The 14,129-nt window shown below is 32.4% G+C and overlaps 1 protein-coding gene across 1 annotated transcript; it reads left to right on the forward strand.

Moving 5' to 3' along the window:
• Window positions 1-355: 355 nt before the first annotated feature.
• LOC145604356 (uncharacterized) lies at window positions 356-13,703 on the forward strand. The gene is made up of 6 exons (XM_081660271.1): window positions 356-648; window positions 2,799-3,666; window positions 3,887-4,657; window positions 5,408-6,091; window positions 11,970-12,728; window positions 12,891-13,703. The coding sequence occupies exons 1-6, from the start codon at window positions 356-358 to the stop codon at window positions 13,701-13,703; spliced, it is 4,188 nt and encodes a 1,395-aa protein (XP_081516397.1).
• Window positions 13,704-14,129: the final 426 nt, after the last annotated feature.

Below are 14,129 nucleotides of genomic sequence, written 5' to 3' on the forward strand. Positions count from 1 at the left end.
CACAAAACACATTGTGTGATTAAGGATGTGGTGACAAAAGGAATAAAAGGGGTAGGAAAGGCTAGAAATGGGCTTTACTATCTTGTTGATAATGCTCTGGATATGTTGTCTGGTGAACAAAAGACTAAAGACATCTCTCATTCCACATGTCTCGCTGCAACTTCCAAATTAAAACCCAGTGCCATTTGTTGTTTGGCACCTAGATTGCATTGGATCATGCATCCTTGGAAAAACTCAAACACATCGAGTGTTAAAAGTACCATCAAGGATAATAATTAAATTTGTGTAGCTTGTCCTATGGTAAAATTCACTAAATTACAAATCTCATGCCTGTACTTTCTTTTAGCTAATCCATATGGATATCTATAAACCTTACAGGGTGAGCACTATAGGGAAATATAGGTATTTTCTTACAATAGTGGTTGGGCTTGTATTGGGCAGTTTACAAGGTTCTAAGGGTAAGTTTGAGAAGATCGAGGTGAGTTATGGAAGGTTTCGACTGGTTTTAGGGGTTTTCGGGGTGGGTTCGATGGGACTAGGTCAAGTGAGTGGTGGTATGGGTTCAGGGTGGTTAGTGTGTTTTGGGGTGAGTAAGGGTGGGTTTGAGGTGGATCGGGGTGAGTGGGAGACGATTTTCGGTGTTTTGAGGTGAGTGGGGGGTGGTTTGGATTGGTTTAAGGGTGGTTTGGGGTGAGTAAGGTGGTTATACGGTGGTTCAGGATGAGTGGTGGTGGTTTCGGGTTAGTTTTGCGATTGTTAAAGGGTGATGGAGGTGGTGCCAATGAGGCTGCGGTTTTGGCTATTATGGTGGTAGCCTAGTTGGATGACTGTTGTTGTTGGTGGTGGTTAATTATCTCCATTCTCTCTCCTATCCTTAATTACATACTCTTTAATCCATTAATTAACTATTATGAAATTTTATCTTGGGTTCCGTGAGAGCTCCAAAGTTGTGTATAATATGATTTGGAGGTAGTATTAAAATGAAGTTTTTTGCTAAAAAGGGAAGTGTAACAAATTGTGTTTCAATTGAGAGCGCTGCAAATACCTGTAGCTGTTAAATTTTTGTACATTTTTTTGTTGCGTGTTTATACAAATAATGCTGTTATTAACTCATTAAATGGTTAACTGGTGTTGATTAGTTATTATTTGCAGCGTTCAATAGATAGGTATGCTGCAAATAGTGTGCTAAAAATGACATTTTTTTCACTAGTGATTGGACGACTCACATGCTTTCTGTGTAATTATTGGATTTTTTGTAATTTTTATACTTTACAAATTGGTTTACATTTTATTTACAAAAAGTAAATGAAAACTTAGTAAATATTATTAAATAAATGAAATCAGTTAAACCGTAATTGACATTGCGTTAAAAGAAAATAAATGAAACTTTTAAGACATTAATGTCATTTTCATAATTTCCAGTTTTTTATTTACTTTATGATTGATTTCATTTATTTTTACTAAGTATTCATTTACTTTTTAAAAATGAAACTGAAAATTATTTTGTAAAGTTGAAATATTACGAAAATGTCATGACACGGGAAGCAAGTGGACCCTTATATAAATTTTGCCAATATGAGCTCAATTTGGTCCCTGAAATACTAAAATGACACCAACATCTCAACGGAACATTTTTGGCCAGGAAATTGAGGAAAATTTTGGATGGGAGGCAATGAACAATTTATTAGTACTTTTGGGCTGTAATTTGTAATTTTTTTAAATGTCTGCAATTTACGAAATATAAATTTTAAATGACTGTAATTGATAAATTTTCCTTATTATGTAGAAAAAACTTGTTCTTTTTTTTTTTTTATCTTTCATTTAGTGCTGATATAAAATAAAGTGGGTCCCACATTTACTTTTTAGGTACTCGTATGAGAAAAAGTTGTTGAATCCTTGTTTTAATAAGAGTTACACTTACCAAATCCGACCGTGTTTTAATAAGTGTTACACTTCCTTTTTTTTGGCAAAAAGCTATATTAAAATATTATATCTCTCTCCTTTCATGGTCCCCACCCAAACCCACTAATACTTTTTTTATTATATCTTTCTCCTCACATTCATTACTTTTCAATAAACTATTAACTCCACTATCTTTCTTTTACAATTTTTTAATACTCCAACTAATACCCCACTTACCTCTTATTTTATTTAAGTCAATTACATTGCCTTAAACTATGTGCCGGTTAAACTGTAACACTTAAACTATGTGCCGGTCAAACAGTAACACTTACAAAAAACACGGAGTAGTAACATTATTACATAGTTTTATGTGGACCATGTGGTTGGATAAAGAGTGTGATAAAGGTAGAAAACTTCTTTACCATAAAATGAATGTAGGAATTAAAAAAGAGTGGAGGGAGTATATAGTACTCTGTATAACTTATTTTAAAACCTTAAAACCAATAATGTAAACTATAATTGAAAATGTAGTACTCCCTACGTCGCCAAAAGTTTAACCCTTTTGGCCTAATTTTAGTCCCAAAATGATCGACCCATTTGCATTAAAATACCCACCAATTTACAACAATTTTTTTGCAAATTAGCTTCCTCATATAAAATTTTGTTTTTTCATGTATTTTTATTACTTTCTATTTCTATTTTTTTTACAAACCCCATATAAATTTATGTTTTTATTTAACTTTTTTTAATTAATACCTGCGAAATCAAGTCAAAATGTCGTTCTTTTGGGGACGGAGGGAGTATTCTTTTGAATATTATACTCATTTGATTTATAAAAAGTAAATCTAACAAGATCCCAAAGGGACACTAATTTTGGTGGTTTGTCTAAATGATAGGAATCTTTGCATAATCGGAAAATTGAAGAACCTTGAGATTCTCCAAATACGAAACCGCGGATATGAACGTGATGTATTACCGGAAGAGTTCAGAGAACTTTGTAACTTGCGAGTGTTGGATCTATCTCTCTGGCGGGAGCTGGGAAGTGTCCCTTGCAACGTGTTGTCGAGATTAACAAGGCTAGAGGAGTTATATGTCTCTTTTAATTATATTGTTGATCCGACAGTGCTTAAGTTCTTGCCTCGTTTGACTGCCTTCTCTGGCAGGTTTAGTGGTGTCATGTCTCTTCCCCATGATTTTATATTTGGAAAGCTGCAGATCTTTCACATACGTTGCTGTGATGAATCTGATGATGCTACTTTTTATCAAGACCCCGAGAGGGAAAGAAGCTTGGAACTGGACTATCTTGATGGCGATTCAGTAGAGATTTTTGAGCAGTTGTTGCCAACTTTGGAGTATCTTTGTATTCGTTCAATGGAGGATATAAGCAACATTGTTCCTCAACTTGATGACACAGGTTTTCAGAATCTTAGGCAACTCCATCTTAGAGGTTGTACGGATCTAGAGTATGTCATTGATAACACTGGTACAACACTAGGATTGCCACCTAATTGTCTGGGGAAGATAAAGGTTGTTTCGATTGACATGTGCCCAATGTTGGGGAATGTAGTTCCAGACTTGCTTCCAGTTGGATCACAATTAGATCGGTTGCAGGTACTAAATTGTGATGGACTGGAGAACGTGTATGATGTGCGAATACAAGTACTTCAGCATGCTAAACATGACCTCCCGCTGCTCTGTCCTACAATCATGTTTTTGTTCAACCTGGAGAAGCTCAAGAGTATTTGGAAGTTGCCTGACCAACTGGTATGAGCAAGCACAGCTTTTCAATTCGCTTAAGTTACTATCTATTGAAGTAGTGTATGAAAATATAAAAATTGCTTAATTTGAAAGTAACCAATTGGTATGGAGTATGATGGTCAAGGGCTAGCTAGGCCTAGGTTTTCTTTATGCTTCTAATTCTATACATTATTGCTGGGCTTTTGATTTATGCTATGATCTAAAGTTTGGCCTTTAATTATTGTAGGGAAAACAAGAGCTCATTGAGGAAGAAATTGAGCTTGAATTTTGTACCAAAATTCTTGAAGCAATGGTTAGCAGCTTCAATTCTCTGCGTAAGATGAAGATCCATGACTGCAATGAATTAGAAGAAATATTCACGCTTATTGAGTTCAACCATCGGAAGTATGATGGACTACTCTCAGAGTTGGTTGAGTTAGAGTTGGATAACTTGCCAAAACTGAAGTACATATGGAAGGGTCCTCACCAAGCTTACTCTCTCAACAATCTCACCAATATTCACTTGAACGAATGTAATGGTTTGACTTGTCTATTCACCTCTACTTCTGTTCGGAGTTTGGATAAGTTACAGTGTCTCAAAATCGTTGAATGTGGAGCACTGGAAACAATTATTAAGCTAGATGATCCATTTGAACAGATGAGCTTTCTTGGAATCAAAGAGATTCACATACGTTCTTGTGACAAATTGGAGAGCATTCTGCCAATATCCTTAGCTGTTGGGGATCGCCTTCCAAAGTTGGAGACCATGTTCATACAAAAATGTGCTGAGCTTAAGCAAGTTTTTGGTTATGCCGATGATAATGTGGCTGAGGTTGGGGTGATCAAGATGGACAACCTCAAGTGTTTATCCCTACTAGATCTGCCGAGACTAGTTCGCCTGTTGCCTGAGAACTACAATCTAAATTTCCCATCTCTGTCTGAATTAATTGTCAACACATGGTTCATAACCAAACAAGTCACTAAACATGCTGGTGGTCTCATACCAACGGAAGATAAAGTATTACTTTGTCTATTCTTAAGCTTTTACTGTCTAAATTATTATTTCGTATGTGGTCATGATGCTAACGTATTTTCAAGTCATAGTTAGTAGTGGTACATCTACCCTCTAAGCGTGAACAAATGAATAGGGAGTGTTTTATTCAATCCTTCCCCCTTTTGATAGTCCCTTATGGGCATTTTTCACGGGAATTAATAAACACAAATATGAATAGTTAAAGTACATTGAAAAAGTAAATTGACATTGGGTATGCAAAAAAATAGAGATAGAAAGTAATAAAAGTACGTGGGAAAATAAAATTTACATGAAAAGTTAAATTTGCATAAATATTGTTGCAAATTGGAGGAAATTTTGGTAAAAATTTAATATTATTGGAAAAAACAAATAAGGTGAACATTTTGGGACTAAAATTTGTTCATAAGGGATTATCAAAAGGGGACGAAGAGAGTAATTATTATTATTATCTGAACTTATTAAAACTTATCACGGAATATGTAACCAAACTTCATCGTTGACGTTAAGGGTACAACCTTTCATTAAGGATCCTTGCACACAGTCACGTACAACTTGAAAAACCATGCATGTTAATTGGCTATTTTAGTTTGTCATCATCCCAAGCTCAAAATTAACCTATTGGATAGATGGTAAATTGTGCAATAAAACATTTACTGCTTAGCTTTCTTTGTCCGTCATTCATAGAAAGAATCTTCTACCATTTGTATACTGAGTAACTCTGTCTCTGTTTGACAGACATTGCAAGAAGAAATGCCTGCTAATGCCCAGATTATTCTTCAGCCGTTATTCTTGCAAAATGATGATAGAGGAGTATTCCTGGTTGTTGAAGGATTTGATAAGTCGTCTAAGCACATTTTCATACAGCAGGAATCTATTCCTTCTGCATTGCGTCTCCCTTTTAACCATCCTGAATTTAAAAGCTTCAATAAACTACGAGTCCTCTTGACAGTTAAAATAGAAAACTGTCCAGAGTCAAAAAGCCTATTCACCCTCTCCATCCTCAGAGCTCTCCCTAAACTACGAGTCCTTAAGATTGATAGGTGTAACAAGCTGGAGCATATTGTTGACACCAATGATGAAGACTATTCAAGTGTTTCTGAATCCGCTTGCTTTCCTGGACTGGAATGTATTTCCATAAAAGATTGTGACAATTTAATAAGTATTTGGCCGCTTTCATTGGTAGAAGCTCTTTCATGCCTCCAAGAGCTGCTAGTAAGGGGAGCTGAAAAGCTAGAGTACATAATAAGTGATGACATAAGAAATGGAAATGATTGCAGAGAGTTCCAGGTGATTAAGCTTCCCATGCTTCAAACTCTGGAACTCTACAAGGTGCCAAGTCTTAGGAGCGTCACTCCAGACAATTACCATGTTGATTGCCCCTGTTTGCGAAGTCTAAGGCTCGATAATCCTTACGGACAGGTACGTGCATATTAAACAAAACTCGTTCATAACTCCTTTTTGTTTTTAGTTGATCAATACACAGTGTACTATCTATCCATATATATATATATATAGAAAATTATTACATTTCTGACTTTTTAAGATGCTAAAAGATAATACTTTGTATTTCCTCTAATTTTATATTAATTGACACATTTTATCTTGATGTTTTTGCAACTATACTTTAAAATTTCATAACTCCCATTGTTTTAAAATAAATATTCTAATATATAGATCTATTAATATTCAGGACACGAAGATTTGTAAAAAAAAAAAAGAAAGGAAAGTAAAAAATGGTTAGAAATATTTTAATTAGAACATGACAAGCGTCATGTCAGATTTACCTTTAGTATTATGTTATTGATATTAATTGATTGATGTGCCAAGTCTTAGGGGTATCCCTGTAGACAATTACCATGTTGATTGCCCCTTGTTTACAAATTCTATGTTTCAATAAACCATGGTATTATTCTGAACCATACTCATACATATCTTTTTTTAATTTTACCAAATTAAGTCAACGGTACAAATTAGATCAAAAGTAGTATTTTAAAACATTTTACCTTTTATTAGGTAGTTTCTTAAAACATTTTTTTATTTTGCATATTCTCACAAAATTTAGGTTCTATTAGGAAATTTCTCACAAAAAGTTCTTTAATGTTTAAAAAAAAAAAATTGCAACGTGGATATAATCAATATTATTGTGTGATTTTAATTTTCTATAATAATATTTAATTTACTTGAAAAATTCTAATTTGACATATTTATATATTAATGAAAGATAATAAAGATTATTATATTATTCATTTACTTATTAATATTGTTCAATATTAACCTTTTTTATTAATTTTGATCAAATTTGTAATTTATGATGTATCAAGGGCATTGCCCAGACCAATAACTATTTATCAATTAAATATTTAAATTAAGCAAAAGTGTGAGAACAAAGAGAAATAGAATAAAATGTGAGTGACTAACCATTAAAGAATACTACTCCTCTGTAGAATGGATTATATTAATAATATGAAATATTTAGTGCTATTTTTTCTTTTTTTTTATGTTTTATTTTTAGGGAAATCAAAAAGACGTTCATTAATTAAGGAAAAAATTGTCCATAAGTACATACGGGGCTACATCGTGTGGAACTGTAGATAATGAAACCCATGCTTATAAACTAGGAAATTCAATGCGCTCGTTATAGCTAGCCCTTTGAGAAGAAGTATTACCATTAGCCTTAATGCCTTATTCATGTTTGCATAATGTTTTTTTATTATAATTATTTAGGGGCGATAAATGTGTTGGATGTTGTGTACATCTGCAATGTTCAAACTTTATTAGAGCTTCTTTGATTTAGCGAAATAACGACAAACAAAGATCGATCGACACCTGAAATTATAAATGTTTTACAGATTTTAAGTACTTATTGGAACGAATTGATGAATATATATATGTGTGTGTGTGTACTAAAGTTAATTCATTGTCTCTTTAATACTTTATATCAATTAATGTTTAAATTCCAAATAGGAAAAACAAAAAAGAAATGGGGATAGTAAAAGATGGCTTCAATTATTGAAATAAGCACAATTTTAAAGCTTTTGAAATTAAATAGGGGGATATATGTAGAAGACCATATTTTAGGGATGTAAATGTCCATGCACTTTAGGGATAGATGTATTTATAAGAGTTTTGTTAAACTTTATATGGTAAGGAAATTGGAAATGGGTACCTATTTTGAAATGAACATGGGTAGTTTGCGTGACATTTACTTTAAAATATAGGAAGTAACAAAAATTATTAAATTTAATATTTGAAAAATAGACGTTGAGATTAATTTATTAATACCCCATAATGTGTGGTTGGTGCACCCGATTGCACCATGCACATTTGCACCCGGAAAGAACATTAAGTATATTTAAAAGAATATGGACCAAAAAAAAAAAGCATTATAGACATTTATAAACAACACGAGTATATAATATGTTCTTTGAGTTTGATTATTATGTTTTTTGACTTTGAACTATATGTTCTTTACATTATACAATATGTGTTTTAATGTATGTCCATGAAAAAAATATTAAATCCAACCACCTGAGTGACCATGAAAAAAAACATGTTGTTTAATGTATTATCATGTTCTTTTTGTAAAGAGTAAAGACTTTATGTTATTCACTTATTTGTTTGGGGGCGATCAAAGTTAGCCCGACCCGTTGGTCCGAGACGATTTTGGTTTGGTTTTGGGCAGAATATTTCCTCCCAAAATCGGGTTGGGCTTGGACTGAAAATTTACTTTTTTAGGCGGGTATGGGAATGCGTTTTTATGCATTTAGTTGGGTTTTTTTCCGCCCTAAAAAGCTCAGATGGCCCGACCATTTTGGGTAGGTTTGGGCACAAAAATTTCGTCCGAACATGTTATTTTATGTATTATCATGTTCTTTTTGTAAAGACATTATGTTTTTTGTGATGCCATATTCTTTGTCAAATTAAACACAAACATGTTTTTTTGTTAAACACATGTATATTCTCTTTCAAACACTAATATAGTCTTTTTTCGCTCATGTTCTTTACAATATGCTTAATGTTCTTTCCGCGGTACACTATACTATTTTCAAATACCCCACATGATTTTTATTTTGTTTATATAGAAAATTTAATCCTAATGCCAAAACAAACTAAAGTATGTGAATAGTGCATATAGTTACAATGTGTCAATTAAAAAGAAAATAGAGGAACTATTTATTTTGAATAAAGATAGGAAGTAATTTTTTTTTTAAAAAAAATGGATTAAGTATTTTTATTAGTATTACCTTCATTTTAAAGTTTTTCCTCCGCCCCCCTTTACTTTTTCCCTACTGCCACTTTTTGAGTAAAATTTTAAATGCTTGATCATATATTCTCATTAATCTATAAGATATAATAAAGTCATGTGCAATCTTAATTACTACCTCCTTGTTATTCGCAACAAAGGAATATTTTATGTCTCACAAATAATACCCTTTGTTGCAAGAAATGAGAGTAATTAAAACCGGAGGTAGTATTAGATTTGTGTTATTGTATATTTTATTAATATCACATTTTTTTTTATACGAGTAATTTTTAAATGTAGGAAAAATGAAGATATATGTGTTTTAAATTTCATCTTAGAAATCGTGAAAAGTCAAATGGAAAAAAAAAACAAGGATAAAAGGAGTAATAGTTACCCTTTAGGGCATGCTTAGATTGAGGGAAATGTATTACTATTAGGGTAATAAAAAGTCCAATTAAGCAAAATGAAAGTGAATATAAGGAAAGAGGATATAGTAATGGTGTGATTGTGAGGAATATTATGTAGTGGTAATGTGGTATAGTATGAGGTTAATAAAGGAGAAGTAATAGTTACACTAAGGGAAGGGTGGGTAAATATTACCTTTGTTATGAGGGTAATAATTCTTATATCCTTCTCTTTTCCTCATGGCACAACTACCATATTTCATTTAAACACCTTGCCTCCTATAACACCTCCTCTAATTACTTATGTTTTTCAAATTTGACTTTTTTTTACCCCCTTATTATATAACCCCAATCCTAGCATGTTAATTTTTAATTTTTCATAACCCATACAACAATATGATTGTAAGTTTAACACAGTATCATTTATTGCATATTAACTGTTAACAACTCTTTTTTATTTTTACTTTTTAGTAAATCAATAAACATATATAGCGACCTATAAATAGGGTCGGCTACCTGAACTAGCATGATATGATTAATTGGTTAGTTCTTCTTATTCTTCTTCTTGAACGCCTTAATCCCATAAATAGGATCAGCTACATAAATCAACATGAGGACTTCTCAGGAGGTCACGTACTCATCCTTAAGCTAATCTCAATCATGCATTGTGGTTCATGTTAAACGATGTGACAAAGTTTTACATTGATTGTCACTAGTCTACCGTAACCCTCCTCTTTATCCATACTTGGGACTGGTTAGATGATAGTATTCATTGTGTAGAAGATATCTTTTAGTGCATATGCTGGATTATGATAAAATAATCTTTTTACGAGAATTCGTGTAAGATGAGTGATTAATTGCACGCATTATTCATTTTTTGCATCTGATATAGTGAGATTGTGAGAGTTCACAATTTTTTTTATTTATAAGTATACGTTATTTTCATAATTAACATATAATAATAGTGTGAGAATTATACGTTATTTTCATAATTATCGATATTATTGTGAAAATATATACAAGAGATATTGTGAATAGATTTAGAAAGTTAAGATATTTGAGAATATTGCGGTCTCCAATTCTATTTTTTATTTCACTTTTTTTTAATAAACTAGGTTAAGTCCCGTGCCATGCACGATAATAATTAAACTTTACAACAAAAATTATAAAGAATGATGATAATTCAACAATAATCTAACCTAAAACAATATTTGTAACAAAATAATAGTCTCTAGTTAAAGATATTGATGGTCAAAGTTGTGTCTCGACAAATGTGCAAATTCAACTATAAATTTTAATCTATAAAATGATTTTGTTCAGTTGTTCTTATAAACGTTATGTATAATTTTCAAAGTAGGCTACCAAAATAATTTTTTCTATTTTTAATTGAAATAAATTTTAAGTTGGAGGAAAAAAAATTGATAGTAATATAATAATTTTGGATATTGATATATTTCAATACTTAATTTTAATCTATGTTAGTATATTTGTAACTAAAAGATTCTTATCATATAAAATATATGTTAAAAAAATAATAACAAAAAAATTACTCGTAATTGAGTATGATTGGATTAAATATGTTGTTAAAATGGAAAATAAGTATTATGAGAGGATTATAAAATGGAAGTCATTCAAATTTGGCAAAAAAAAAATAAAAAAATAAAAAAATAAAAAAGGCGGGAAATTTTTTAATGACATCGTGACAAGTGTCACTTTAGGTTCGCTTTTAGTATAGGTTAATACTTAATTTTAATCTATGTCAATATATTTGTAGCTAAAAAATTCTTATCATATAAAATATATGTTACTCCCTCCGTCCCTAAATTACATTCCTCCTTTCTATTTTTGGTAAGTTTTTTTTAGTAAATCAACTCTCTTTTTCTGTTTTATATTTAATGTTTTCTCACTCATCCTTACCTAATCTCACTCATAATCCTTGTGCCAAATTACAATGAATATGATTGGTTAAAATTTTTTAATTAGGAGCATGTGATTGGTCCTCTTTTTTTTGCAAAGGATTGATGACTTGTCATGAGTAATAACTAATTAATCTTTGTACTTCCCATTGCATTATCAAATTATTGTTATTTATCTTATTCTTCCCTCCTTAATTCTCGTGTAAATTTCCAAAGAGGAATGTAATTTAGGGACGGAGGGAGTAAAAAATAATAAAAAAAAAATTAATTGAGTATGATTGGATTAAATGTGTTGTGAAAATAGAATAAGTATTATGAGTAGATTATAAATGGAAGTCATTCAAATTTGGAAAAAAAAAAGAATAAAGAAGGCGGGAAATTTTTTAATGACATCGTGACAAGTGTCACTTTAGATTCGCTTTTAGTATAGGTTAATTGATTAACCAACTCAACTTATTTCCATACAACTATGTGGCGGTCAAGCCAACGCCATTGAAAAATATTAAAGGAATGAATACTCAACTTTTATTAGATTTGATAAGTTAGTACTTGTATAATTTATGGAATAATATAGTCATGTGAGATTCTATTATGTTTCCCCTAATTTGTAATATTATCAATTACGGAGTACTTAATTTTGCTAGCATCAGTGTTATTAATTTTCTTTCCTATCACAAAATCAAAATCACTTTTATTATGCAAATGTCAAAAGATATTTATGTTATCATTTGCAGGAAGAACTATGGCATAATTCCAAGGGACTTATACCAATTAAAGTGTCGCAATTACTGGATATAAAAAGTTTAGAGCTCAAGTTCATGAAAACAATACATGGAGACGATGGAGTGTTTGATCTTGAAGCAGCTCAAGAACCAGTCCTTGAAAAATTAGAAGAGTTGAAGTTACACCAGTTTTCAGATCTGCAGTACATATGGAAGGGACCCACTAGGTTCGTCAGCCTCTCTAATCTCCGAGAAATAAATGCATCCTATTGTGAGGCCATCAAAAGTCTCTTTACGTTCAGCATTGCCCAGAGTTTATGCTCTCTCAAGGATGTGACTGTACGTAACTGTGAGAAATTGGAACATATCATTGAACCTGGTGCTCTTCAAGAGTTTGAGCAGATTGAGACTTGTTTCCCACAACTGGAAAATCTTAGAGTGATCAATTGTGAGAATTTGCAAACTATATTCCCTCTCTCTTTGGTTTCAGCTCTCCCAAGACTGAAACAACTTGAAATCAATAGTTGCCCTAAGATAGAGACCATATTTGAAGATGATATTGGAGAGCAAACGAAATCAACAAGCTTGCAGCAGATACATCTTCCAAAATTAAAATGGTTAGAACTCATTGCACTGCCAAGCTTGAGAAGCATTGCCCCTCCAAGTTACCATGTGTTAATAGGCTCTTCCTTGAAAAAGCTCTGCCTTCTGGACACTGAATATTCCAGTACTGACAGTGAAGATGAGGTATACACCGACAGTGAAGATGAGGTAAAAATTTAATCAAATCTTGTGCTAAAATAAAACTATTATATCTTTTTTATTACACGTACTTGGATACAGATTACATAATATTCTACACAGGGATTTGGGTCCAAAAACTTTTGGTAGTCAAAATCTTGATTATTTCTGTGTCCTTAATTTTATCGACAGGAATTAGGAATACCTTTGCAGGGGCAAATCTATAAAAGGTATAACGGAATTTTGCCATTTAGAGTACTGAATGAAGTTGCCGACATACAGATTGAAAACTTTGTTGCAGAGGAAGTGTTTAATCTGGAAGACTGCAAAGATGAGCAAATTCAAGAATCCTCTTTTGCATATTTGGAAGAATTGAGGCTCAGCTGCTTACCCAATCTAAAATGCATATGGAAGGGGAGCATTAACTCCATGTATCTATGGTCACTTCGCCAAATCACAATAAACAACTGCATAGCCCTGGAAACCAGTCTTTTCACACATAAAATGGCTCGAACTCTAAATTGCCTTAAAATAATAGAAGTTTATAACTGCAATGAGCTAGAAAGTATTTTTGAGGCGGATTATGCTGAAGACCACGTTCAAGTTGGTAGCCTCTCGTGCTTGTCAAGACTGATAAGAATAACTGTAGAAGGATGTGAAAAGCTAAGAACCATCTTCCCACTTTCCGTTGCTCAACGCTTTCCAAGCCTTGAAAAGGTATCTGTAAAACGAGCACCCAAATTAGAGCAATTATTTATTGAAGATCGGGAAAGTTTTGCAACTGACAGTAAGGAAATTACCCTGCCTAACTTGAAGATGATCCATCTTGAAGAACTTCCTTGCCTCATTAGAATTTGTCCTACAAGTTGTGTTTTGAGCTGCCAAAAATTTCAACTGCTGATTAGTTTGCCTAATGATGTGCGCAATCTGGGAAATTATATTTGTGTGCCAAACTGCCAGCTTTTTCTCTCAAACTTCAGGTTATTGGCTCAGCTGATCAAGTGAACTGCGACTATGCATCTCGAACAACTTCCCCGGCTCTACAGCATCTGCCCAGCTGTTTATCCTTTCCGTCGGCTCTCTTATGGGAAATAATATTATTGTGTTGTTTAGTGCTCCCAAACTTACTGGAACAATTACGCGGGATTGAAATGTTTTTCATTCTCTTTGATTTTTGTTTATGAATATAAGATCCATTTCATACATTAATAACATTGGAAGCATTTTCATAATATTTGTTGTTTCAACCCAAATATGCATCATATATATATTTACACTTCTCCGTCCTCTGTTTGTTTTTTGTTCATCAATAATGGCACTTCAATTTCTAAATATCAGTGCACATAACGATAACAAAGGGATGCCCCAGTTTCTCATGGTGTTCTCACATAGCATTTTCGTGAATAAACATACGACTTTATTCAATTGTGG

The sequence above is a fragment of the Chenopodium album genome, chromosome 22, assembly GCF_948465745.1.
Source record: "Chenopodium album chromosome 22, dcCheAlbu1.1, whole genome shotgun sequence".
Taxonomy (NCBI): Eukaryota; Viridiplantae; Streptophyta; class Magnoliopsida; order Caryophyllales; family Amaranthaceae; genus Chenopodium; species Chenopodium album.

Bases quoted from the DNA above. Each gene is read 5' to 3' on its own strand.
- LOC145604356 (XM_081660271.1), top strand. From the start codon at position 356: ATGGATATCTATAAACCTTACAGGGTGAGCACTATAGGGAAATATAGG. The intron at 649-2,798 runs GTGAGTGGGGGG...TCTAAATGATAG, and splicing joins ACGATTTTCGGTGTTTTGAG to GAATCTTTGCATAATCGGAA. The intron at 12,729-12,890 runs GTAAAAATTTAA...TTTTATCGACAG, and splicing joins ACACCGACAGTGAAGATGAG to GAATTAGGAATACCTTTGCA.